The sequence below is a fragment of the Mangifera indica genome, chromosome 10, assembly GCF_011075055.1.
Source record: "Mangifera indica cultivar Alphonso chromosome 10, CATAS_Mindica_2.1, whole genome shotgun sequence".
NCBI classification, from domain to species: Eukaryota; Viridiplantae; Streptophyta; class Magnoliopsida; order Sapindales; family Anacardiaceae; genus Mangifera; species Mangifera indica.
The window spans coordinates 16352384-16380214 of NC_058146.1; the positions used below are offsets into that span (position 1 = coordinate 16352384).

Consider the following 27831-nt stretch of genomic DNA (forward strand, 5'->3'; position numbering starts at 1 on the left):
TATAAAAAAGGAAAACACTATTTAAAAGTATTAAATTATCAAAAGACTGAACTCTCAAGTTTTGCAAAATTGCCAAGCTCCTCTGGAATTTCTCCTACAAAATAAATATAAACAAGAAATTATTTTTTAGAGGGCCAATAGAGTTATTCCCATATAAGGTTTAGTGTAAACTCAAACTCGTAGTCCCCAACTTTTGAAAATTTAAACACTCACCTATCTATTAAATTTTGGTGTTACTATTAGAGACAAAATTGTTATTTAGAAATTTTATTTAAACTCACATTTTAAGATTACCCTTAAGTTATGAAATGTTTAGTTTTGTCCACTAACCTCATATTTTCCAAGTTTAAAAACTGTCTTCCCTTCCCCCACGCCTCCATGTTTAGGGTTTTAAATTATAATCTTTTTCTTACAACTACCCCCATAACTTTTTAAAACATTTCAGTTTCACCCCTTCTCTCTCCGTCAATTTCTAAATTTGATCTCTGACAACCATCCGTTGGCTCTCTCTCTCCTGCCTTCCCTCTCCCTCCCAACCACTCCCTCTCCCTCCCAACCACTCTCTCTCCTCTCTCCGACCGTCTTCTTCTAACACAGGCTCTTTCAACAAGTCTTTATCAGACAAAGATTAATTGTCTTCATCTTCGTCTGAGACAAAGACTCATAGATGATTGAATGCTATCTAGACTTGTTCTTAAAGACATAATGTTTCCTTTTTCTACTCATTAGTATTTGTGCTAGTATTTACATAATGCACTTGTACATTTCCAGTACTAAACTCATTCCCATCCCAACTTTTAGTAATAATTACACAAATATTGATACCTATAAAGAGACAGTAACACTCACAAATCTAAGTCAAGAGATGTTAGCAATGTATGTACGTGGAAAACTAAGATTTGACAAACAAACTAATGAATTGTTAATAAAAAATGGATAATATCTTGCCGAATTTGTCTTCATCTCTTTTACCACTTTCTCTTTATTAGTCAATCTCTAATCCTATTTGCAAGTCGATTTGCCCCACTTTTAAGAAAAAATGGAGCATCTAAATTGAAATTCCACAAAGCAATTTAGTGGAGAGACTGAAATTCTACATTGGCGGAAAGGGTGCAAGGAAAGACTTGCTAATATTGACTTCTCACCAACTAAACTCTCTCTCTTTCTGTCGTTTAACTTTTATAATATATATATATATAAAAGCTATTTTCTAAAGTGAAAGCAAATGTACTTACCAACCAAGAAAAAAGAAAAAAACCAAATATGAATATTATAATAGGACGACACTCCCTTTTCTTTACCTCTTCCTATGCCTGCCTTATTCATCATCCAACTTTTCAGTTTCTTCAGTAGAGTTTTATGCTGCATTTCTTCTGTCACAACTCCATCAGTCTCGTTATTTTTTTCTGAACACATACTACTGCTATGTTTACTAATGTTCAATTTATTTCCAACCATTACAAATCTGTCAGTGGTTTGTGGTTTAGTGAGAATACTTGTTACTGATGAATTCTGATTCTCAAATGTAACATACTGAATAACAATTACTCCAACAACACTTAAATTATCACGCCACAAGGCATCTTGCTTAGCACAAGGAAACTGAATTTCTTCCAATAGATTCCTGATGCAAGCCACTTCTGCAGCTACTTGGCTTAATGCTCTATACTCAGATTCTGTGGAAGAGAAAACTAGTACAATCTGTTTTCTAAAAGTCCATTGAACCAATTTATTACCCCTAAAAACACACAAAAACCACTCTTAGATCTTCTATCTGCTACACTATCAGCCCAATCAACGTTTTCCATAGCAAATCTAAAGTTAGTTTGAAAGTAAATCCATAATCAAAAGTACCCTTAATGTATCTCAAAACTCCCTCACAAGCCTGCTACTGCAGCTGTGAGAGTACCTTTAAAAATTGGCTAAGTTTGTTCATAACATAAGACATATTAGAGCTCCTATATTATTGAAGATATCCTCCTATTTGATTTAATTTTGATTTGTTATTATTATTTTTTCTATTGAGAAATATTATATGTCTATATTTTGGATATATAAATATATACATATTTAAGAGCACTCAATTATATAATGACACATATAAATATATATATAAATATACATAGTTTTATTGTTTTTCTATTATATAAAATTAATATTTTCATTTCTTTTTTATCTTTTCTTGAATGATAACAATTCCTTTAAAGTAAAAATCCCTCAATGTCTTTTTACGTATATATGTTCATCAAATCATTTTTTAATTTTATTTAAATATTTAATAATATTTTTCGATTTGTTTATTTATCTAATAATATCTTTTGTTTTTCATAAAAATAGAATATTATATCAATAAAATTTTGTATAAATATTTTTGATATTTAAATATATACAATTTGAATGTATCATAATATAATTAAATAAATATAAATTAATAATAAAATAATACCTAATCTCATAATAATATATTAATATTTATATGTAAAAAATGTAAACACAAAATATTTATGCTTCCATATTAAATCTGAAGTTGGTTTGAAAGAAACCATAACCCAGAGTACCCTTAATATACCTCAAAACTCTTACAAGCTTGCTATTGCAACTGTGAGGGTGCCATGAAAAAATGACTAAGTTTGTTATAATATAAGACAAATCAAAACTAGTCTGTGACACTCTTAAATAAATCTTATATCGGCAAAACATAAAAGGATGATGTGATTGGATGTACATATCATATTCGTTTCAAGACCCATATGAATATGAATGATGAAAAGTTTACCCACTTATGATGAATATGAATAAGAATACAATTAGGTTACTGAAGATACAAGTGACATTACATGATAAAATCTAAGTATAAATTTAATAAATTCTATTTATGAGTAACATTTATAACCTACCTCCGTATCATGAGCCATAAGTACATGATAGTGAAAGCTCTTTTAACTAGGGCTAGATTCGAAACGAACTTGTTTGGGCTTGAAGCAAGCTTTGCTTGAACGAGCCCGAGTTAAGCTTGCCTTGAACTAGCTCAAGTACGAATGCAAGCCTAAATTTTAAGAAAAAAATGAATTCGACCCCGAATTCGAACATCGGTTAAGCGAGTCGAGCTTAACTCACGAGTCGCTTACTCAAATGAAAAAAATTTAACTTGGAACAAATGACACCATTTATTCCTTGAAATATGAGCCTAAAACTGAGCTATTGAGCCTAAAATGCAAGCCCAAAGCGAATTCAAATATGAACACGCGAACTTGAGCTAAATGCGAGCTGAGCCTGAACACTAAAATTATTAAACGAGTTGAACACGAACATATGTTTAACGAGCTTGGGCTCACTAAAAACGAGTTGGCCCTATTTAAGCTTAGCTCGGCTCGTATCCAACCCTACCTTTAACTATTGGAACCATAATTGACTTACTAATCAGATTGAGTTGGTACAGGGATTTGACACCTTGGCCATGTGAGTTTCAGACTGTGCAATCTAGTCCCTACAACACTATTAGACTACGATCAAACTCAAGCCAATGAGATATGAGATGAGACGATACTTATGAGACATGGATGATTAGATTATAGGCTGATTAAGGGAGTACCCATGACCTAGGCAACTCTTAGTTAGGGTAAAGTCCGTCGATTAGTATCCTTAGATTGAAAAATACTTGCTAGATCGTTACTAGAGTGGGTATGTCGATTCCCTTATATTCGGTTGAGATATCAACAACCTTAGATTAGGATAAAAATAAACTGGGTTAGTAAAGGAAAGCGAAGTATATTTGATGAAAAGATGTAAGATAAAATATTCTTGCTTATTGAGTATTTTGTACTCATTCCCTTCCTTTGCGTTTTATAGGTGGTAGGATTAGAGGAGACAACGGTGAGGCAATGGATCAGTGATAGGCTTATTGGCGTTAGATAACCATGATTTGAGATTATGATTTATAATTAACAGACTTCTTCGGCAAGTCTTCTTCAGACAAAGATTAGTCGTCTTTGTCTTCGTCTGAGATAAAAACTCATGGATGGTTGAATGTTATCCAGACTTGTTCTTAAAGACATAATGTTTCCTTTTTTCTACTCATTGATATTTGTGCTAGTATTTGCATAATGCACTCCTACATTTTCAGTACTAAACTCATTCCCATCCCAACTTTTGGTAGTAATTACACAAATATTGATACTTATAAAGAGACAGTAACACCCACAAATCTAAGTCGAGATGTTAGCAATGTACATATGTGGAAAACTAAGATTTGACAAATAAACTCAGAAAACAAAACTGATGAATTGTCAATAAAAAAATGGATAATATCTTGACTTAACAACATGACTATTTCCAAAATCTGAATTTGTCTTCATCTCTTTTGCCACTTTCTCTTTATTAGTCAATCTCTAAACCCGTTTTCAAGTCAATTTGCCCCACTTTTTAGAAAAAAATGGAGCATCTAAATTGAAATTCCACAAAGCAATTTAGCAGAGAGACACAAATTCCACATTGGCGGAAAGGGCGCAAGGAAAGACTTGCTAATATTGACTTCTTACCAACTAAGCTCTCTCTCTTTCTCTCGTTTAACTTTTATCATATATATATATAAATATTATATAGGTTCTTTTCTAAAGTGAAAGCAAATATATTTACCAGCATAAAAAACAAAATAAAAGCAAATAGACATGGCTTAATGCTCTATACTCAGATTCCGTGGAAGAGAAAACTACTGCAATCTGTTTTCTAAAAGCCAATTGAACCAATTTATTACTGCAATTGAAAAATTAATGGACCTAGAATGGTCTATAAAAGTGAAATAAAAAGTAAATGAATTACATTTTTTTACCTTTAATTAGTATAAATAATATTATTTCAAAAATCAAATATAAATAACATTTTTTCACTTAAAATTAAATTCATTTAATAAAATACTCATATTAAAAAATAAAATTATTATTTTATTATTTTAAATTATTATATAATTCTAAATTAATAAAATAATCATATTAAAAAGTAAAATTATAATTTTTTAAATATTTAAATTATATAAAAAATTACTTTATTTTTTAATCTTTATGTAGTAATTTTTTTTAACCGATCCTAATTTTAGATTAACAAATATTGTTAAACCAAACATCAGTCGGGAAAATGTTATTTACTCAGATGAGTTTGAAGTTGCTAAAATAGTGAAGGCTATTTCCGACATTAAGACAAGTCTATGTCTAGCATTCATACATACAAATGCATTTGAAGTAAAGAATGGTGGTAAATTTGGATGTCAATTTCAGTAAATCACGGAGTAGATAATACTCAAAAGAACGTGAACCTTGCATTGTATTGATTAATGAATCATACAGCTCTTGAAAAATGCCCCTCAAAGTTTCCTTTCCTTGACTTTTATCCCTGTGCAAATTTTCCATGACATCAACTTTTTCCATGACTCTCTAGAAGACGTTTTTGTTTATCTAACTTTCGTGGGATACGACAGAATTCTATCCCAACTCAATCTACCAAAAAAAGAAGATTTTTTAACATTATTGTTAAACATTTTGAGATTTATCCCATGAAAGTTATACTATTGAATATGAAAAGAAGATTTTTTAACATTATTGTTATCCAGATACTCAAATCCAAACTTTCATATTATTGAATATGAAAATTTCAATACTTTACTATTGAGAAATATTATACTTATCTATTTTGATTATATAAAAATGTACATATTTATATATTTGTATAATAACACATATAAATATATACATATTTATATACTAACATAATTAAGTGTTATTATATAAATATATAATATATAATTAAGTGTATATTTTATCCTAAATTCATATAATAACACATATAAATATATACATATTTATATATCTAAAATAAATACACATAATTTTATTATTTTTCTATTAATAGTTTTTCATTTCTGTTTTTTTTTTTTTAATAACAACTCCTTTAAAGTAAAAATCCCTCAATGTCTTTTTACGTATATATGTTCATCAAATCATTTTTTTTATTTTATTTAAATATTTAATAATATTTTTCTATATGTTTATTTATCTAATAATATCTTTTAATTTTTATAAAGATAAAATATTATATCAGTAAAATTTTGGATAAATATTTTTTAATATTTAAATATATATCATTTTGTATATATTATAATATAATTAAATAAATTTAAATTAATAATAAAATAATACTTAATTATATAATAATATATTAATATTTATATATAAAATATTTCTCATTTTATATCAACTCAAAACGGCTGCTGCCAAAGGTGCTGCCCCACCCACTCACTACGGAGCAGGCCGTCCACTAACCAAGTAACATGACGTGCTCATAGTGCTTTATAACAGCTGTCAAAATAATCATTAACTACTAGAAAAAAACCGTAAAAAAAAAACACAAAATATATTAGAAAAAAAAAAAAGAAAACGTAATATTTTGGCAGATCTATGACCACTGTCAAAATATTTCATTTATTGCTTAATTGATGACACTTGAATAACTATCCGAATATTGATTTAAACAATTTCTGATTTAGACGGTGTTTAATCCTCACCTTTGATTACGGAGAGAAAGAGTTTCTTCTGAGGGAGACTTGGAATTGTTTGTGGAAATTGACTGATATATAGAGACTTGGAATTGGAAATTGTTAGTGGGGCAAAACGTCTTGGAAGGGACTTGAAATTGTTAGTGGAAAATAACTAATACGTACTGGAAGTTCTTATAAGTATCATTTTCATGTACTCACACATGTCAACAAGCCCACACTCGACAAATCTAAGTTGTGCTCTCATGGAGAAAAAACTATTTCTCAGCATTTTGTTAGCTTTCTTACTTCATTTTTTGACACGTCCCTTCGTTCATGCACAAGTAACCGACATTTTCACAGACAAACAAGCTCTTCTTGCCCTGAAAGCTCGTATAAGCCATGATCCAAGCAATTTGTTGGCCAGTAATTGGTCCGCAAGTTCTTCTGTTTGTCATTGGAAAGGCATAACTTGTGGTGCTCGTCACCTTCGAGTAATAGCTTTGAATATTTCTCACTTGGATCTCACAGCCACCCTTCCTCCTCAACTGGGAAATCTATCTTTCCTTTCAAGGCTTGACATTTGGAACAACAGCTTTTATGGCTCTCTCCCTGAGGAATATGCTCAATTACGTCGACTGAAATACCTTGATTTGAGCCATAACAGATTGTCGGGCGAACTCCCTGCTAGTATTTTTGATAATCTTCCCAATTTGCAGTTGCTTTATTTGCATTCTAACATGTTCGAGGGAAAAATACCATCGACCATATCTAAATGCAGAAGCTTGCAAACCTTATCGTTGTCAGTCAATAATTTCACAGGAGCCATTCCGAAAGAAATTGGAAACTTGACTCAACTTAGAGAGATCTATCTTGGATACAACAAACTACAAGATATGCTACAGATATTCTTTTTATATTCCTTGTCATTCAATAATATATTGCTTATTTATAATGTTTTTGTAGGAGAAATTCCAAAAGAGCTTGACAATCTTGCAAAACTGGAGCTATTATCACTGCCAAATAGTTACTTAACAGGAACTATTCCAAGAGAAATTGAGAACTTGACATTAATCAAGTATCTAATTCTAGAGTCGAACAAATTAATAGGTAAATAATAAACCTCTTTCAAAACTTCTTGTTATTATGAATTAATTTCATTTTATAATAATTTTAATACCCCTAGTTAAATCTAATATTGTCAAAATATAAGTAAGAGGTTGAGTATATCGAAATACCTCATAGTTTTTATAAATACTAAAAGAAGATTAGTTAGATAATTTGTCAAATACCAAGTTGTTAAAAGTACAAAACTATGATAGATTATATGTTCAAAGTAAATAACATTATAATACTAAAATAATCCGATTCATTAATTGATCTATCATATTTTTAGGTGAGATACCACCTGAAATTGGCAATCTTCATAATCTTGAGGTGTTGGAACTTGGATATAACCACCTAGTTGGCCCTGTCCCTGCCACTATATTCAACATTTCAACAATGCACACACTTTCATTGTATGAGAATCAACTCTCCGGAATTCTTCCGTCAATTGCAGAGCTTCCAAACCTTGAGGGTCTTTACTTGTGGGAAAATAATTTCAGTGGGCCGTTTCCTGATTTCATCACCAATGCTTCCAAGCTCTCCATTCTAGCAATCTCAGCTAACTCATTCTCAGGCTTCATTCCTGGTACAATTGGTAATTTAAAAAATCTTAAGAGACTTTTTTTAGATTATAATTACTTCACATCTACTCCTGATTTGAGCTTTCTTTCCAATTTGACAAATTGCAAGAGTTTAAGACGTCTAATCTTAAGCGAAAATCCACTAAATGGCATGCTTCCAAGCTCCATAGGGAATCTTTCTATTTCTTTGGAATATTTTTACATACATGGTTGCAACATTAGTGGCAAACTTCCCAAAGAAATTGGAAACTTGAAAAACTTGATACTTTTAGCTTTACAAGATAATGAATTGATTGGACCAATTCCAGTTACTATGGATGGATTGCAGATGCTCCAAGGTTTGTATCTTCAAAATAATAAATTTGAAGAACTCATCCCAGATATATTTTGTCATTTACATGAATTGGATGAGTTGAATTTTGAGGGGAACAAGTTCTATGGAGCCATACCTGCATGTATTGGCAGTCTCACTGCACTAAGAAAATTGTTTTTAGGCTCAAACAGATTAACTTCTTCTATACCCTCAACTTTGTGGAACCTAGAGGATCTCTTGTACTTGGATGTGTCATCAAATTTTTTGGACAGATCTCTTTCATTAGACATTGGAAATCTTAAGGTTGCCATAGCTATAAATCTTTCAAGGAATCTTTTTTCAGGAGATATTTCAATTGCTATTGGAAGCCTAGAAAATCTACAATCTCTCTCTTTAGAGTACAACAAATTACAAGGCTCCATTCCTGAAACATTTGGCAACTTGAAAAGCCTAGAATTCTTGGATTTGTCTAGAAATAACCTTTCTGGAGTGATTCCCAAGTCTTTAGAGGCACTCATGTACCTCAAATATCTAAATTTATCTTTCAACCAACTAAGTGGCGAAATTCCTAGAGTAGGGTCCTTCAAAAATTTCTCAGCTGAATCGTTTATGGGGAATCTTGCATTGTGTGGACCTCCTCAATTGCAAGTTCCACCATGCAAAAAAGGCAGTCATCGAAAATCAAGGGCTAAAAAGGTTTTCCTGTTGATTCTTTTGCCAACATGCATTGCAATCTCATTAGTTGTCCTGGTTCTTATGTCTTTGTTTATCTGGAAAAGGAGAACAAGGCCAACTACCAATGTTGATTTTTGTCCTAGAGGAACATGGAGAAAAATTTCTTACCAGGAACTTGTGAGAGCAACAAATGGATTCAGTGAGAACAACTTGCTTGGCAAAGGAAGTTACGGTTCAGTTTACAAAGGAAGATTAGATGACGGAATGGAGGTTGCAGCAAAAGTATTTCTCTTGGATTTTGAAGGGGCTCTTACAAGTTTTGAAACTGAATGTGAAGTGATAAGATGTGTTCGTCATCGAAATCTTGTCAAAATCATCAGCAGCTGTTCAAATGATGACTTTAAATCTTTGATACTTGAATACATGCCTAATGGGAGCTTGGAGAAATTGTTGTTCTATGAGAAGACTGTTTTGGACATTTCTCATAGACTTAATATAATGATCGATGTTGCTTCAGCTTTGGAATATCTCTACTTTGGCTATTCAATCCCAATCATTCATTGTGACGTAAAGCCAAGCAATGTCCTACTAGACGAACTTATGGTTGCACATTTGAGTGATTTTGGCATTGCAAAGCTCTTAGGTGAAGAAAACTCTATGACACAAACAAAGACCCTTGCCACCATTGGTTATATGGCACCAGGTAATTGTTTCATTTTTTTTTTCTAAGATGACAACATATGGAGATATGAAACTATCAACTTATTTTATTAAAATGATCGAATTTTGTTTTTTTTATTTGAGAGACTTAACTTTCAAATTTTTATATTGAAAGATCCAAACTTTTAAATTTTTCTACATAAAAAACCAAACTTCAATATTTTCTATTAAATGCATTAAACAAACACAATTAAATTTATTTTGTTTTGTTTTATTTTGGAAACAAGGTCATCAGTTTGGTATTTTTAATAGGAAATAGTAAAAGTTTAGTCATTTAATAAAAAATTTTGAAAATTTGGTTTTTTAATAGAAAAAATTGAAAGTTTAATTATATTAATTAAAAAAAAATACAAACTTTAGATCCTTCAATAAAAATAGATGATAGTTTGATACCTCCATTTGTTGTAATTTTTTTTATTAAAACTTCAATTTGTTACTGTTTATGTGTAACAATGAAAGTGCACATACATGATTACTGTGATCAGAATATGGGAGAGAAGGAAGGGTATCTAGGCAAGGAGATGTGTACAGCTACGGTGTCTTGCTAATGGAAACATTTACCAAGAAAAGGCCAACAAATGAAATTTTTACAGAAGAAATGAACTTAAGGAGGTGGGTTAGTGAATCATTATGCAGCACAGTGATGCAAGTCGTGGACACAGATTTGCTTACAATGGATGATGAACATTTCTCAAGCAAGCAAGAATGTGTGTCGTCTATCTTAAGCTTGGCTATGGAGTGTACAAGAGAATCGCCTTCGGACAGGATCACCATGAAAGAAGTAGTGACAAGACTCATCAAAATGAGAGCCCAACTTGGAGAAATCAGAACAAGAAAAGGCAGATGGGTATTGAATTTAGGCTAACTTCCTTCTATTTTCAATAAGAATAAAATTGTAATATAAATGATCAGTCACATACCTTTAAACCTTTCTTTTGTCTATGTTATGTTATTTAACAATGGATAATTGTTTTTGATTCATAGATAGAAATGGAAGAATTGGCTAGCCAACATCCTTTCAATTAGACAGCCTGAGTTTGGCAACCTTCTACCTCTACCATAAGTTTGATGGTAAGTATATGCATGTTATAAGGTCAACTTTGATTAAAAACAAGTTCTTGTAATAAATATTTAAATTTGATGGATCTTAGTAATGATAAAGTATAGGGGTTTTGAAATTTTCCTATTTTCACTAGAGATGAATTATAGTGTCTCTTATTATTATTATTAGTTGGATACTTAAATATATATATATATATATATGCACATTTAACAAAAACCAGCCAGGGGCAAACAACCTAAGTTCATCCACAAGTAGGGCTGGATTCAAGCCGAGCCGAGCTCAGCTCGCAGCCAGTTTGGGCTCGGCTCGACTTATTTCTGAGCGGCTCGAGTTCGGCTCGAGCTCGACTCGAGCTGGACTCTGCTCGGCTCGAGTTCAACTCGTTTCCGGCTCGGCTCGTTTTTGGCTCGGCTCGACTCGTTTTTCATATCAAAACGGCATCGTTTTGTATATATATATGAATCAAAACGATGTCGTTTTGTATAAAAAATTATTAAAAAAATCACCGAGCCAACCCAAGCCAGCTCGAGCTCGGCTCGAGCTCGATCGAGCCGAGCAGAGCCCGGCTCGTTTCGGGCTCGAACCGAGCCGAGTCAAGCTCGAGCTCGAGCTGGCTCGGCTCGAATCCAGCCCTATCCACAAGATGGAGGATAGCAAAATCAGTTCCAACCCATACTACAAGGAGCCCATCAAACCAATTTAGAGAACCAACGTAAAGATCAACACAATCACGATCAAACAACACTTCCAACTCACACTACAGGGAGCCCACCGGATCCACACAGTTCACTTACACAACAATCCTCTATGCCTAGGAAGCCACGGAAACACCAGCTCGTTCACACACCAGGCAGCCAAGAAATCCACCAGAACTGCCCACCAGAAACCAAAAAGAGCAGCTTGCAAAAATAGAAGAAGGCACAAGTAGAAGGACAGATGCAGCAGCCGAAACAAACAGAACCAGGGAGGCACCTCTCACCAAAAGATAGAAACAGCAACAACAGAGAGCAGAAACGACGGCACCAGCAAGAACAGAAGCAGCACTCAGGAACCAACAGGAGCGCCAGCAGTACAAATAAGGAGATTAGCAGAAGCACACTGTATTTTCCAGGGATGGGAGCTCCGGCAAGAATAGAGCAGCAAACATCAGGATGGCACAGCAACGGGTATGGAGGACACCAACTCAGACAGCGAAGCTGAACTAGGCACAGGACAGCAAACCACCAGGTGGAACCACAACCAAGAACCATCCACGCACAACACTGCTGGAACGCTCCAGGACAGACAAGAAAGACTCTGGGAGAGAAAGGATAGGAAGGTGCCAGCAAAACTTGCAGCTAAGAACACAAATTCGGCGGTAGTAAGGCAGACAAAGGCCAACATATCCAATGAACCCCAATGCAGGAGAAAACCAACAGGGGAGAGGGATGCAGGGATCAGCGACTACAGAGAAGGAGAGAGGCAAAAGAACATGAGAGGATTCCAGCACTAAAGCAGCTGCAGAGAGCCAACCCAAGCCAAAATAGACCAGTAGCATAACGGCGCCTCCACAGGACCTAAGAACACATTGGAAGAAGCTAGGCCGATGCAGAGGAGAACCACAGAAAGCCAGAGACCACCAGGGAGTCGCAGAGAAAAGGCTGAAAACACACCATGAGAAGGAAACAGGCCGGAAACAGAGAACGCAGGATGAAGAACCCATAAAAAGTCCAGTAGCAGAAGAGATGAGGCGGTGAAGAGGGACATTCATTCATAAAGACCAGAGCAACCCGCACCAAACCACCCAAGTTGGAACCAGCTAAAGGAAAGGAGAAGCACCTGCACAAAAATACCCAGTTAGCAAAAAGGCTGCCACCTCCAAAGAGCTGAAGCCTCAACACTTGAAGATGCAGTTCGACAGGCCCCAATTCCAAGCAATGGCTTTATTGGCATTCGGCGGTGTGAAGTTTGAGAGGTCAGCCCCTCTATCTCTAACTAGCCTCCTGATCCTTTCCACAAATCTCATCCGGGGAGTAGGGCCTCGTCCACTAACCATGCAACATGACATGTGTTCATGCGCTTTATTGATGAAGTAGTTGTCAATTCAATCAATAAAAGTTTTTGGTACAAGAACTTTTAAAATTATAATAAATTTTGAAATAGAGTTTTAAAGACTAGAAGGATTAGCTCCTGAAATATAACAAATTTGTAAAGCTAATTTACATTATAAAACGGCAGATATTGAAGGGATCAAATTTTATTTTTTTTTTCCAATTAAATAAACCTAACTCCCATATTTTTCTATTAAAGGAACCAAATTTTTGGATTTTCTTATGGAGGGGATCGAGCTTGCAATATTTTCTGTTGAAAGTACTAATAAACACAATTATAATCATTTGTTTTGTTTTGTTTTGAAAGCAAAATGATTACTTTAATACCTTTAATAAGAATCGTGAAAACTGAATTCCTTCAATAGAAAAAAAAATTGAAAATTTAGTTAACTTAAAAGGAAATTGTAAAAGTTCAATCTTTAAAAAAAAAATGTTTCACATAGAAAAAAGTAATTATTCGATAACTACAGATGTTGTTATCCTTATACAAAATTCTATATCCGAAGGGATAACCTAAAATTTATATGGTATATGCAGAGAACACTTCAAAAAGGAAAATTTTTTTGGAACTTGCTTGTATGGAAGTGACTGTTGCTATTTATATCTATGTATAGAGTCAAGGTTTTGTTGTTATTTATATGTACAAAATAAAGAAGAAGAACTTTGATTATATAATGTCCAATTAGAAGTATGATGACCCCTTTCGTGTGTTGAAAAGAATTGGGATGTGACATATTGATTGGAACTGTCGGACTTAGAAGCACCTATTGAGAACAAGATTTGTGCACTCTAGTAGCGATAATTGTCTTTTGACAATTTCGATTTTATCGTCTGTAGACTTGAGACTAGAAAACTCCCACTCGAGATAATTGTTTAAATACAAAGGTCCAAATGTTGCATTTTTCTCCAGCATACTTTGATAGTTCATCTACGTATGAACAAAATCCATTTTTAGATGTAGGTTAGAGGCTTTGATACCATAAAAGGTAAATATCAAAAGAGAAAATAGCCTACGAACCATTACAGGAGTTGAATAATTCAAAGTTGTTTCTTAGGTAGTTGTTAGCATATTCTTAGTTGGTCCTACTTTGTTTTTTTGGAGATTCTTTAGTTATTGATAATGGGTTAGTTTGATAGTAAGTGGTCAAATTCTTTTTGCAATTAGTGTCACTATTTATTTTGTAGAAAAATAAAAATCAGTCTTTGTTTTTCACCAAGTTTGAGTGAAATGTTTCTTACATGTTGAAGATTGTGTATTTGAGTTAGGTTAAAAAGAAAAAACAAGTGCTTTATGAGTGGTTCTTATAGAAAGTTGAGAGGCCAACAAATAAAAACATAAGAGAGAAATGTGTTGAGATTGGTCACTAAGAAAGACCATGGCATCTAACATTAATGCCTATAATATGCTATCGATGGTTGGATTTGGGTATGGACAGATATGACAATGGTAAAAGCAAAAAACTCACTATCAAGACCTCTAAAGAGGCAGGTTTGATACTCAATGTTAGAAATTGGTTCATCAACTGTCTGAAGTTTATCACTAACTGAAATTGCTTATTGTATAAACTTTGTAACTGATTGATTGCCCTTTTGAATGGCTTGAAGTTGTATTCAAAGAGATGCAGCTTGGGTGATAGATTGAGCAGCATATGACGTAGCAAGGTAAGACTAAACAGATTCAGAGATGGTGTGGTTTGATAGTTGGGTTATAATGGATTTGGAAGAAGGTGCAAGTAACCAACCAAGTGCGGTTTGATCATGTGTGACCCAAGTTGTGTAGGCGGGATTAGAGATGAGAAAGGTTGACAATGGATTGATGTTAGATGGGAAGGGCAAAAGTTATGTTGGTGGAGGCTCAAGGCCATCCACAATAGACATAAGGTGTTACAGTTTAAGAAAAAGAATAAGAAGTGTTTTCCAGACCAACCATCAAATTTTTTTTTGACAACAAGAAAGGAGATGACAAGGTAAAGAGAAGGAGTAGTTAACTATATGTTTAGTTATATAAAGGGAGAGTCGGTATTTATTGGGTGGAGGAAATTGAGGTGGCCATTTGAAGTGAGTTTAGAGTTGGTTAGGAAGGGACTTGAGTAGAGTAGAATAAGATTAATAAAAGAAAACAAGGCCGACAACTAAGAAGTAGAATAAAGAAGGGAAGAATAACCAAATAAACTCTATGTATTTCTCTATGATTTCTTATGTATTGTTTACAAATGAATTTTCACATAATTATATACACTTTGTAGATACAATTTAATCCAATATCAGATTTTAAACTCGAATAAATCTAATATTAAAAGTTAAACTTTAAGTTAAATTTAATCTCAAAGTTTAAATTTAAATGTAATTTAATCTCAAAAAGTGTCAACTCAATTCTAAATTTTTCTTTGATAACAATTGTGTCTTTTTATTTTACTCATCTCATTTTAAAGCTATTTTTTTACACATTGGACAGATTCTTCTTTAAAATCAACTTGATTGATGTCTCTACTGTGTCTTACCATTCGATCTCTCATCGTCAATGTTTGCTTTTAGTGCTTTTAGTGTCCTCCCTCTTTCTCTGTGGCATCACTATTTAAGATATGTCTCATTTGACAAGTTACTTAGGCTTCTTCGATCCACTTGTATGAGCTTCATGACTCAAAATTGTTTCGATGAATTTAAATCAAACTCTAATTAAACTATTTTTTATTTGAATTAAATTTGGATAAAAAAAATTCAAATTTGACTCAATCTGATTTGATTTATATCCACTCCTACTGAATATGACATAAAAAAATAACATTCAAATATAAATTATTTAAATAAAAAATCAAATAACAATCACCGTCTCAATCTTTGTTCTAATCATCATCCACAAAACACGCCCCTTATGCCATTATGTTAACAGCAGAGCGCTCGCTCTCTCTGGGCAGTGAAGAGGCGACACTCAACTACATCTCAGTTCACTTCTCTTCTAAAAAAAATTTCCCCATTTTTTCCTTGCCAGACAGAAAACCTCATATCTTCGTCACTGTCGGTTGTCTTTGTGGCTTCAATCACCGTCTCAATCTTCATTCTAACGTCATTCAACTGTTTTGTAGTGGAAACGTTGTCTCAATCGTCATTTAACTCGCCGGTAAGTAGCTGTGTTGGTGCTTTATAGCAGTTTTTTCTCTTTCTTCCCGATTTGTGTTTTCTTTTTTCTGAACGAATTGTTTTATGCTTTTTGTTAGGTTTACTTTTGGCTTGATGTAGAAGTTTTCGATTTTTAGGGTATTAAAAATGAGTGTTTTGTTTGGATTGGGCATTCACTATTTTTACGCCCAGAATATAAAATTATCTACGACCTCTTCGATTTGTGAATACTAATGTTGCTTCCTCTCTAGCAATGACAGATGCATATATGCACAAATGTATTAGACTTCACTTATAAGTGTCTTTGTCTTGCATTCATTTCTGAAAGCGTTGAGAATAGGGGTAGCTTTGTCTCAAACATGCCGGGTTGTGAACTGCAACCATCTTTTACGCGGTTCATTGTTTTAATAATCTATTCATCTTAATTTGTAGGAGAAATTATTGAAAAGTTCATTAAAATAAACTGTACTCATGGTTTAATGTATACAGGACTGATGTTCTAAACAAATAGAATTGTTTGGTCATTTATTGTTAGTCGGCTGCATATATTATTGACTCAGTTTCCAGTTTATGTAACTTTTTATATCGGTCAAATCTATCTGGATGGGGAATAATTTCAAATTTTTAATATTCCGACTTCCGTTTTCCTAAAAGTCTCTCTTACATTCAATGAGTTATTTGCTTGGCATTCTGATTGGATTAGTTGATAGGAGATTTGTGGCAATCCATTCACTTGATAAATACCTCAACATTAACTTCCAAAGAAGAAAAAATAATATATTTGTTGTGTTTCACAGCATGGTTGGGGTGAAATTTCTGGGCTCTTTGATTAATGTTTTGGGTTCTGAAGTGGTCATTTCTCTGTCTTGAGATATAGCTTTATTGTCTTGCAAATTCTTACATTGAGCATTATTTTGCTGTTGTTTTCCCTTCAATTTCCGACTCTTTCCTGGTTATGTTGGTGTAAATTTTGAGTTTAAGAACTAAAATCCCTGAAAGTCTTCTGAGTGTTAAATTTGAAGAGATTGAAAGGGAGTTGCTACTTTATGAATTTTAGTAGAAGAGCCTAAAAAAGAATCTGGCTTGTTTAAATTATAAGGACAACTCTGCATAGTGTGGAAATTTAAATGAATTTAAGTAAAAATGAACATATGATCCTCGTTGTCAGAAAGTTTGGAACACATTACTGTACTTCAAAGTTTTGGTGATGGAACACTATCAATGCATCTGCTATTAGCATAAGGGCTCATGGAAGACATCCAACCTCTTGTATGAGGTTGAAATTTCTGGCAATACTATGCAGTTTTAATGAGCATAATATTAGCTTATCACAAATATATTTATGTGTTCCATCCTTAACTTATAGTTACTCTAACAATAAATTTGTTTGTACATAGAACAGTTTTTCTTTTCCCTTACAACTCATGTGGCTTTTATTCAACTAATCTGTAGTTCTTAATATTTTTTATTTAAACCAAAGAGTTCTTTTCATCTGTAATCTGTGTTGTTCAATTTCCAGGCTTTCTTTTCATAAGCTAACATCACTTTCTGCCTTGGAATTTTTCAGTGGATATTTTTCGTGTTGTAATGGCTAGTTACTTTGGTTTGTTGATGAAAATATGAATAGTTTTTGTTCAATTGAGGACCCATACTTTTTTTTTTAAATAATTTTTAATGGTTGTGGGGGCTTATTTATTTTATTTCCTTCGCTTTTTCACCGTCTTTTCTGTCCAGATAGTGTATTTTTGCTTTTGCAATTACAAATTATCAGATGACACTATAAGCCTTTCTTGCTTTTGGATATTTTTGTTTGGCATAGCTTCAAGGTCTAGCTAGTACATTGATAAAGCTGTGAAACCTCTCGGAGACACCTGTCATTGAGCAAAGAAAATTTGACCATGTTACTAGTTTGGCTTCTTCCTCGATTGACGAAGTTGTGAGACAAGGATGCCTTGCTCTAGATGTTGTTGAGCAAATAATCTGAAAGCCAGGAAGATGAAAGAGTTGGTATTCAAGAGGCAAAATGAGCTTGAAGAGATCTACTGAGGGGTTCATATGGATGTAGAAACTGATGCAGCATAGCAGATTATTCTCATCAGCTTGATAGGTTCAGGTCTTAATCCTATTTTGGAGTTGATTAAATCTAACCTGAATTAATTGAAGTATCTAGTTTTTTGTTATTCACTTATCATAGAGCTTTCACTCTTTTCTGTTTTGGATGAAATCAAATTGCATTTGACTGCTATTTAGACTGTCTATGGTATATAGGGATCTATTTTACTAAAAAGGGCAGTTTGGTTGTAGTGTTTTAAAGATTACTTTGAGAATTTATCTTTTATTACTTACATTCTCTTGTTTGGTTTGTCAGTAATAAAAGATTATAATAATTTTCTATTACTAATGCTAACGTGACAGGTAATATAAGTGGTATCACCTTTACCTTAGGTATTAAAATATTTCCAAGATAATCTTAATTTTATTATAATTATATTTTAATTTATTAATTTTTTAACATAAAAATAAATTTATTTTTAATTAATATAACAAATAATTTAAAAATATTTAAAAATAATTATATTTAAGAGCATTTAAGTAAAATAATTTACTAGTAATATTTTATTATCGTTAATTAAACACATTAATTATTTATATCATCTATTTTTATTAAATTTTATCAAATATAATAATTATTTATGTGTAATAATTTTTTCAGTAATATATCATTAAGATAATGTCTCTGTTTTTCCTTCTTTCCACAAAAGGCACACTCCAGTATCTATGTGTTGACTCAACGTTCTCTCTCCGCCCTAGGAAGAGTCAACAGGCTGTCATATTATAGGCCAATTGACTGTGTCCCACCCAAGGTTTGATAAGATAACAATGTCTGCATGCTAAGTTTCAAACATTCAAAATCCCACCACCCATCATCCATATATGTTAAAAACTTCTGTTTGATTTTTCTAAAATGACTATTTTACCCTTTTTCTTTTAGGATTTTAATATTTTATAATCTCAATGTTTTCCAATATTTTTAAAAACTTGCCTAAGAAACTCATTTCCTCTCTCCCTATCCCCATCTCTAACTTTAACATCACCACCGAAACAAAAACATAAACAAATGCCACCCTCTTTTTATTTACTCCCAGATCTCCCTTTCATGATTTCTTAGTGATCCAGCTCAAAATTTTGCTTTTTTTTTCTGTTGTTATGGCGAATCTTCAAAGATTCAAACTTTTGGTCACCCAGTACGTTCGTGGCTCAATTCATAGTTTGAATCTATGATTTAAATTCGTGGTTTAGTTCGGTTGGAATTTATAATTCGAATAAATGATTTTATCTATTATTAGGGTAAAACAATATCGTTTTATCAATGACTCACAAATTTGAACCATCAATTCAAAATAGTCATAAATTTGAAACACTAATTCAAATTATGAATTTGAGTTAAATTGAGTTAAATCATTTTTTGTTTGAGTCTAACTCAAGCCATCTTTAATTTGATTTGACAAACTCAAATCTAACTATTTTTTATTAGAGTTGAACTTAAGCTAAGAGATATTCAGGTTTAGTTTGATTCATATCTACTTATCTTTTTGTTACTCAAGCTAGAGGCTACTTGATCCATTTCTTTTAAGTCATGGATGGCTCCCTTTCTGGTTTCTCCCAACGTTTCCGATTTTTTTTTTTTTAGAGAGGAATTGTATTTAACATTTAATACAAATATTAATTGCTAATATCTTTATTTTTTTGGTAAGACAATTGCTAATATCTTCTTATACTTTTGTTTAATTCTTCCCAATTATGTCCAGCAGTTTTCAAAATTACAATCCAACAGCCGAATTTAAATGAAGTCTAAAAAGTAAAGGATGCAAGGGTGACTATAAGTAAATCAATAGAAAAAGCAAAACCCAATGAATAAAATAAGAAAAAGAAAAACTATAAGTAACTAGATGTGGAACAGAGGTGCTGCAAAACATACAGCTCAGTTTGGGTATAAGCTCAGAGATAAGACAGCTCATTTCGAGTTTGTTGAGCTAAATTGATAATCGAATTCAACCTAAATCGATTTGAATCCAATTCAAATAATTCATATGCCTTATAATTTATTAGATATTAAGACAACTCAATCATGGTGATCTATTTGATTAGAAACATTACTGATGAAAACATATAGGAGTTTGTCTCATCAAAACTGTTGTCCAAATGTTGTTGGGATACCATTTCATTAGTTTGTATCATCAAATTTCCAGTTCAATAGATTCTGGCAAGGTTGTCACCTGTAACATTCATGTCCTTTACAATCCCAAAAGAGGGAAAATTAAGTTTGGCCAGCCTCCAGGTATGAACTGAACTAACAGCTACACCTATATCAGTTAAACTCGCTAGCTGCATTTGCCTTAATTATTATGTAAGAAGTAAAGCTTCAGTTAGCTTTGTAACTTGTGTCTTTATAGAAGCTCTGAGTTCAATGCCCTTACTACAACATTTCCGTTTTTGTGACAGAGTCCATTATACAATTTTATTTCAGAGCAGAAGGTAAAACCTTTTCTTTACTGTATATTCTTTGTTTTCAATGATTATGACAGTAGGAATTCAAATCATGCATTGTTTGCTTCTGTTAGATTTGTCTGGAAAGGATACAGATAAGGTGTCAGGACAAGTCTCCGCTCAAATTCTTTCATGGAGGCCATAGAGTCCGTATCCCAGGTGGGGTTTGTAAAAGTGAGATTAGCTTTCTGTCTGTTGCGTGTTTCAGTTGAAGCTAATAAGCTTCCAAAATATCCACCCAAAAACAAATCCTACTTGGAATCAGAATCAGACTATGAAACCAACCCACAGAGCCAACACAACAAACTTTTCTATCTGAATCATCAGCTGAAGCTTGAATTTTGGAAAAAAAAAAATTTGAATGGTTTGTCATTGGCATTGGATCGATTATAGAGGGCAACTCTCAATTGATCTTTCCTTAAACCAGTCCATCATAAAGTAATAATGTGTAGGTGGTTCTTGAAGCACATTTTTTGACATTATTTGTATCAATGCCTGCATGATTGGATTTGCTATCTTGAATTCTTTTTGTTTATTTTAATACATCATCTTTGTGACTATTTTCTTGCTCAGTCAGCATATTATAGCGACATCTGTGCATGTCAGCTGGAGAAGAAGGAAGGTGGGAACATTTGGGTTGACATCATGACATTGGGTGTTTTGGCACCATACCGTGGGCCAGGTAAAGAAAGGCACATTAATGAGAATTGGATTGATTGGTGTTATAATTTCTGTCCCTTTGTTTCTCCGTTAATATCGCTGCCTTTCTCATGAATTTGTTCTAGCATTCTACGTAACTCCTGAAGCCGCTGGAGGTGTTTTGTTTCAATAATATTTTATTATCAAAATTGATAAATTATTTTAAATATTATTATATAAAAATTATTATTATTTTGATGAAATTTGATAAATTAAAGAGATATAAATAATTATTGTATTTGGTTAAAGATAATAAAATAATATTAATATATTATTTTACTTAAATACTTTTAGATATAATTATTTTAAAATATTTTTTAATATTATTTATTATATTGATTAAAATAAGATTATTTGTGTCATAAAAAAATTAATTAATGAGGATATAAATATAATAAAATAAAAATTATAGTGTCAATCTTTTAATATCTAAGGTAGAGATGATAATCAGATTATCTTATATTATTTGTCACACCACTATTAGTAATAGAATATTATTAAAATTTTTTATTATTTATAAATCAAATAAAGTAATATAAATAATAAAAAATATATTATTAAAATAATCTTTAATACCCTCTAATAGTTAACGTATTTTTCTCATTTTAATAACATTATTCCTGTCTCTTATTCCAGAACAATCTAATATTTTTCTCTTTCGTTTTCCTTTCAAATTAGGGTTTAATCTTGTTAATTTTTTTCTTTTTGCTCAAAATCTTGTGTAAATATTTTTTCTTTCTCTCATTATTACAACACATGATCTTTTCTTTTTTTTAGCATTGTTCTCTTACAAGTATCAGCCTATTTAGATCATCTCTGGGTTGGATAATATTCATTTTGGTGGGGGTACCAAAGTTTTTTTAAACCAGATTAAAAAAATAAAAAAAATTTCAACTCATACAAAATTATTTTAGATTTTAAATTAAATCAAATTAAATTTAAAAAAATGGTTTAAACCTATTAAAATTATTCACTTTAAATATATATTATTTAATAAAATTAACTTAATTATAATTTTCTAAAACATAATATAAATATAAAAAAAACAAGTTATACGTCTAATTATTTATTAAAAATTTTGTTAAATATAATTATATAACTAAACACAATAATTATTTATGTCATTTATATCTATTAATTTTTACCAAATATAGTAATTATTTATTCTTAATAATCTTCAATATAATCTATCTTGTGGTAATATTTTATTTTTGGTAATTAAAGATTATCTAAATCAAACACATCTTTAGTTAGAGTTGACAAAACCAAATAAATAGTTTACAATAAAACTATGTATACCTATTTTTGGTACACAATTTGTGTACAAAAATGAGATGTTATCATGTGATTGGATGTTTCTTTATCATATGATGACACATATTTTAAAATTAATTAATTACATGATGACACATCACTATATACATGAATTGTGTACCAAAAATGAGTACATATAGCATTGCTCAATAGTTTACTCTTGGTATATTATCTAACTTTTACATTTTAAAATTCTTTTTTTAACTCAAATTATCCCTACAATATTTTTTTATTGAAAAATTTTATCCCAACTAAATCATCTTTATAGAATTTAATTAATTATATTAAATAAATAAAATATACAATTTTATAATCATTAAAATAAATAAATCAAAAATATTATTTTAACACACCAAAAAAAAAAAAACTTAATCTTAAACTCTCCACCGATCTCTCATCTTTACCACCGTCACCTTTCAGTTTCCAAATGTCAACTGGGAATGAATGTGCAATCTTTGAGATAACATCAAGGTAATTATTCTCAATACGGCATGACTTTGATCTCTAAATGGTCAAACATATGTGATTTAATTAAAATTTAAAAATAGCTTGACACAAATGAAATAAAAAAAAAATTCAAATGAACAATTTTTTTCTAAGGGAAAAGGACAATTTTCCACCCAAGTTTTAGTCTAAATTCAAAATCATAACAATAACAGATTAAAAAACTTAAATACCCATTCATGGACTAATTGTCATCCAAAATTTTAATTAAAAGCGATGGTAAAATCATTATTTTATCTATAAACCCTAAAACCTAAAAAATTTATATCATTTCCTCATCTTAGTTTAGAAAACTCACATTTACCCCTCATGATTAAACTTTAAAAAATTCACTTCCCCCCTTTTCAGGTTTCATCTTTGGTGGCTTAGGGAACCAGCCAACGATGAGAAAGAAGTTAAGGTTTTTTTTCAACAAAAAACGACCCTTCATAATCCAAATCGGGAAGAAGAGATGAAGAACGATGCTTTGTTATCTTTTGTCAAGTCATCCAGATGTAACGACGAAGGATGACGCTTCGTTTTTTAAACCTGGGAAAAAAATTATATAAATTTCAAGGTTTTAGAGTTTATGATAAAATGACGATTTTATCCTTACCTCTAACTGAAAATTTAGACGATAATTAGTCTATGAGTGGGTGTTTAGATTTTTCATCTATCATAAGTATGATTTTAAAATTAGACTAAAATTTGGATGGGAAAGTCCTTTTCCCCTTTTTTTAATATTGACAAAAACACTCAAAAGTCAAGGTAAGGCTTGAAGGTGAAGAAAGTCATCGTTTTACTTTGGCCAAAAGACTTTTCCCACCCAAAGTTAGTAGAAATCTTAAACTCATATCCTCTAACTTTCAAAAATTCAAACATCCACCCATCACCCAAATTCTGTTAAAATTTTCTATCAATAATAAAGGTAAAAATATCATTTAATAAATAATATTGAAAATAAAATTTATCTCATTTTCACCCCCTTAGTTTTAAAAAATAACAATTTTTTTCAAAAACTTAAGTTTCAAAAAATTACCTATTCTCCACTAGGGTTTTCTTTTTATCTTCATCTCTACCAATAATCGAAATCAGTCGCCATCTTCATCTCTCTAGTGAAGATCGGCTCAGTCTCTTCCTCTCGACTCTCTCTTTGTCGTTCATTGGCATCTTCATTTTCATTCGATTCTCAACAGATAAAAAAAAATCAAAGATGGGTTCATCATCGATTCAATCTATTACCCTTTCCATCATTTGACAATGAACCCTCTCCGTCACTCGTTTCATTCGGTAGCCAACTCTGTATGAGGTCCTACTGAGAAGTCTTTTGATTGTGGTCGAAGATGAACAAGATTACCAAACTTTTGACTAATATTCGTCTTTGTCCTACAAGATTTGATTGATTTCATCAGTCCTTTTGTCATTGGGAGTGACAATGCACACCAAAGAAAAGTGGCCAGTCTCAAAGAAGGTTGTCGAAGTGGATTTTATTATTGAAAAATGGGATGGTTTTAAGTTAACCGTAGTGGGGGAAAATTACTACTTTTCAAATTTTGGGTAAAGAGAAATTGTTAAATTTTCAAATTGAGGGGGAGAAATGTAATAAAACTTTAATTTTTTAAATTTTCTTATAAAATTATGATTTTGTTCTTAATTTTATCAGATAATTTTAACAAAATTTTATTCATAAATAAGAGTTTATGTTTTTAAAAATTAGAAATTATATGAGTTTGACATCACGCCGAACATTTGGTGGGAACAAGACTTTTGGCCTTTTACTTTTATCCCTGGATCCTCCTTGTAAATCATGTGGCGGACAGCCCTAACGTTGAAAAGAATGTTGACAAAATCACACATTCATTTGAACCCACTTTAACAAGGCCTCGGAACTCATATTGGACCCAATGCAATGAAATAAAAGAGGCCCAATGAGGTAGCTTAACGTGTGGAATTTAGATAGAAGAAAATTAAATTTGTTGACTTTCATGAATGCCAGTGATTTTTACGATAAATATCATAAAAAAATGTCATTTTTTTACTTAATATAATAAAAATAATACCAAATATTCTTAATGATTTTTACCAAAATTTTTAATGATTTTATTAAATACCATAAAAATAATTTTTTAAAGTGGGTTCTGTTGCTTTCTTTCACAATTATAATCTTATTTATAATCAACTCAATTCTATGCATCTCATGCACTAAGTCTATTATATATATATTTTTATACATCTTTTAAAAGACAAAATAATAAAATATGATTAAAATAATAAAAAATTTTAATTGTTATATTATCATTTTGAAAAATTTCATAAACATTATTAAAAATTTATAATTTTTTATATATACTTCTATTATATTATCATTTAAAAAAAATGTATCTATTCAAATTGATAGTATGTATCATATCATAAAATATAAATTATATCACATAATATATTCATTATATCGTATTAATTTATTATATCTTATGATACGTATTGTATATTGTAAGATAGTGATAATCATAGTGTATATTGTAAAATTTGGTGCTCTGTACTAAACATATACTTGGCCTCACATACAAAGAAACTGCAGGTTGCATGGCCTCCTGAAACTAATTTTCTCAACGTATAGTCTTGGTAATGACACATATTGTATGATAAAATTAATATTATCAAACTAGTGGAACCTTAGGATAATTCAATCATTAAGCATATTATCTGTTATATAAGATGCAGTATTCCCAATATCTGGCTTGCGCCTTGCTAGTAGTGATTACAGGTATGACTTCTGAGTTTCAATACAATTCACAAATGTATTATTATATAATTACGTATTATTTTATTTTTAATTAAGTTAAAAGTTAATCCTTCTTCAACATGTTGAGAAGTCTTCCTATCAGAGAGTAGTAGTTTTGAAAAGAAAGACGTAGAACAGTAATCTTCACATGCCCAAGCTTCGGAGAACCTTCCTGTACACCCCTTTCATATTTTGTAATTGTCTCAGTTACCCTAAAATCCATCAATTAAGGGAGGTAGCTGAGTCCATTGGAGAATGTAAGGGATATTTCAGGGTTGTCCTAACTGTATCGTCGTGTTTATGCATGCCTATAAATAAACCACACAAAACTCCTAATATTATCATGTGTGATAACATAGCCATGGGTGCAAGCCTTACCACTTTCGAAAACAACACCGGTGCTGAGCTTCAAGTGAGGTTCTTTAGACCCCTACCACGACCCAACCGCTTCCGTAATACCATTACAATCAGAGCGGGTGCGAAAGCTAATATATCACACTCAGATTTACGCTGCAACGACACAGACGACCCAGAAAGGCAAGAGATTATAATGATAGTTGTCGATGGAGTTAGGGCTAGCATGGTATTGCTTCTTCCAAGCCAAGTCATTGAATTCTCGAGAGTCACTTGTAGCATAAATGAAGATGGAAGATTGGTCATGCGGGGCAGCCGAAAACGGTTTGGTTTCTGCACCCAGTTTGTAAAATAATTCCTCACTTTCTTCTTTTTCGTTGAACATGTTTCTGATGTCTTTGTCGTATCAGGGGGTGTGGATGCTTCGCAGGAGGGGGTTTAGAGGACCTTGCATGAAGGTATATTTATCTATGGGCTTTCAAATTTTGTTTGTTAACTGAATTTGCCCGTATGGCTTAATTTGCGATTCTTTTTTTTGTCTTATACAGATGTGGCCTTGGCGCTCTCATCTGCACCGTTGATATAATATAAAACAAACCAAAATTATACATTTGTATCGAAAATTGATGGATATATTGTATAAATCATATGATATAATATGTATTTTATAATAAATTATTTTATTTTTTGAGAAATAAGGATGTAATAAGGTGTATACACAATTTATAATTTTAAAAAATATTTATAATATTATTAAGATGATATTAAATCCTACATATTTTGATTATGTTAAAATTAAATTTAAAATTAATAATATCCCACAAAAGAATTCTGACCCCACTTTCACAACCCCTCCCAAGGCAAAGGCACAAAAGTGAAAAAAAAGGACCCCAATGAATGACGTGGCCCAACAACGTGTGGAATTTAGATTCTTATTAAGACAGAAAGGCCAAAAGAGATTTTCTATCCAAGTTTTACACAAATTTTAAATTATACTTATGGGGCGTTTGGTTTAGGTAATGTTTGATTACTAAAATAGAAAGATTACCTTGAAGATAGATTACTTAGAAGATTACTGGGTATAAATGATTACTATGTTTGATAAAATTTTATAGGTATAAATAATTATTGTGTTTGGTTAAAGGTAATAAAAGATTACTAATAAATTATTTTACTTAAATGTCCTTAAATATAATTATTTTTGAATATTTTTTATATTATTTGTCATATTAATTAAAAATAAAATTATTTTGATCTCAAAAAATTAATACATAATAATTTTTCTATAATAAATTCAAGATTATCCCAGTAATCTTTAAATACCTAAGGTGAACGTGGTAATCAGATTACCACCTATATTACCTGTCACGTCAGCATTGGTAATAGAAGATTACCGTAATCTTTTTTTACTGACAAACCAAATAAGGGAATAAAAGATATATTACCAAAGTAATTTTAAAAA

The 27831-nt window shown here is 31.5% G+C and overlaps 1 protein-coding gene and 1 long non-coding RNA gene across 2 annotated transcripts in view; both read left to right on the forward strand.

The window, feature by feature from the left end:
* The first annotated feature begins 6789 nt into the window (after positions 1-6789).
* The window catches only part of LOC123226808 (probable LRR receptor-like serine/threonine-protein kinase At3g47570), a 33912-nt gene continuing 12870 nt past the window's right edge, over positions 6790-27831 (forward strand). Inside the window, exons 1-3 of the mRNA XM_044651324.1 lie at positions 6790-7213; positions 7490-7633; positions 7920-9902. Coding sequence (XP_044507259.1) covers positions 6790-7213; positions 7490-7633; positions 7920-9902 — 2551 coding nt within the window. The remainder of the gene's footprint in view (positions 7214-7489; positions 7634-7919; positions 9903-27831) is intronic.
* LOC123228174 lies at positions 15921-18513 on the forward strand. The gene is made up of 2 exons (XR_006504636.1): positions 15921-16190; positions 18009-18513. It is a non-coding gene; the product is annotated as an uncharacterized LOC123228174 (long non-coding RNA).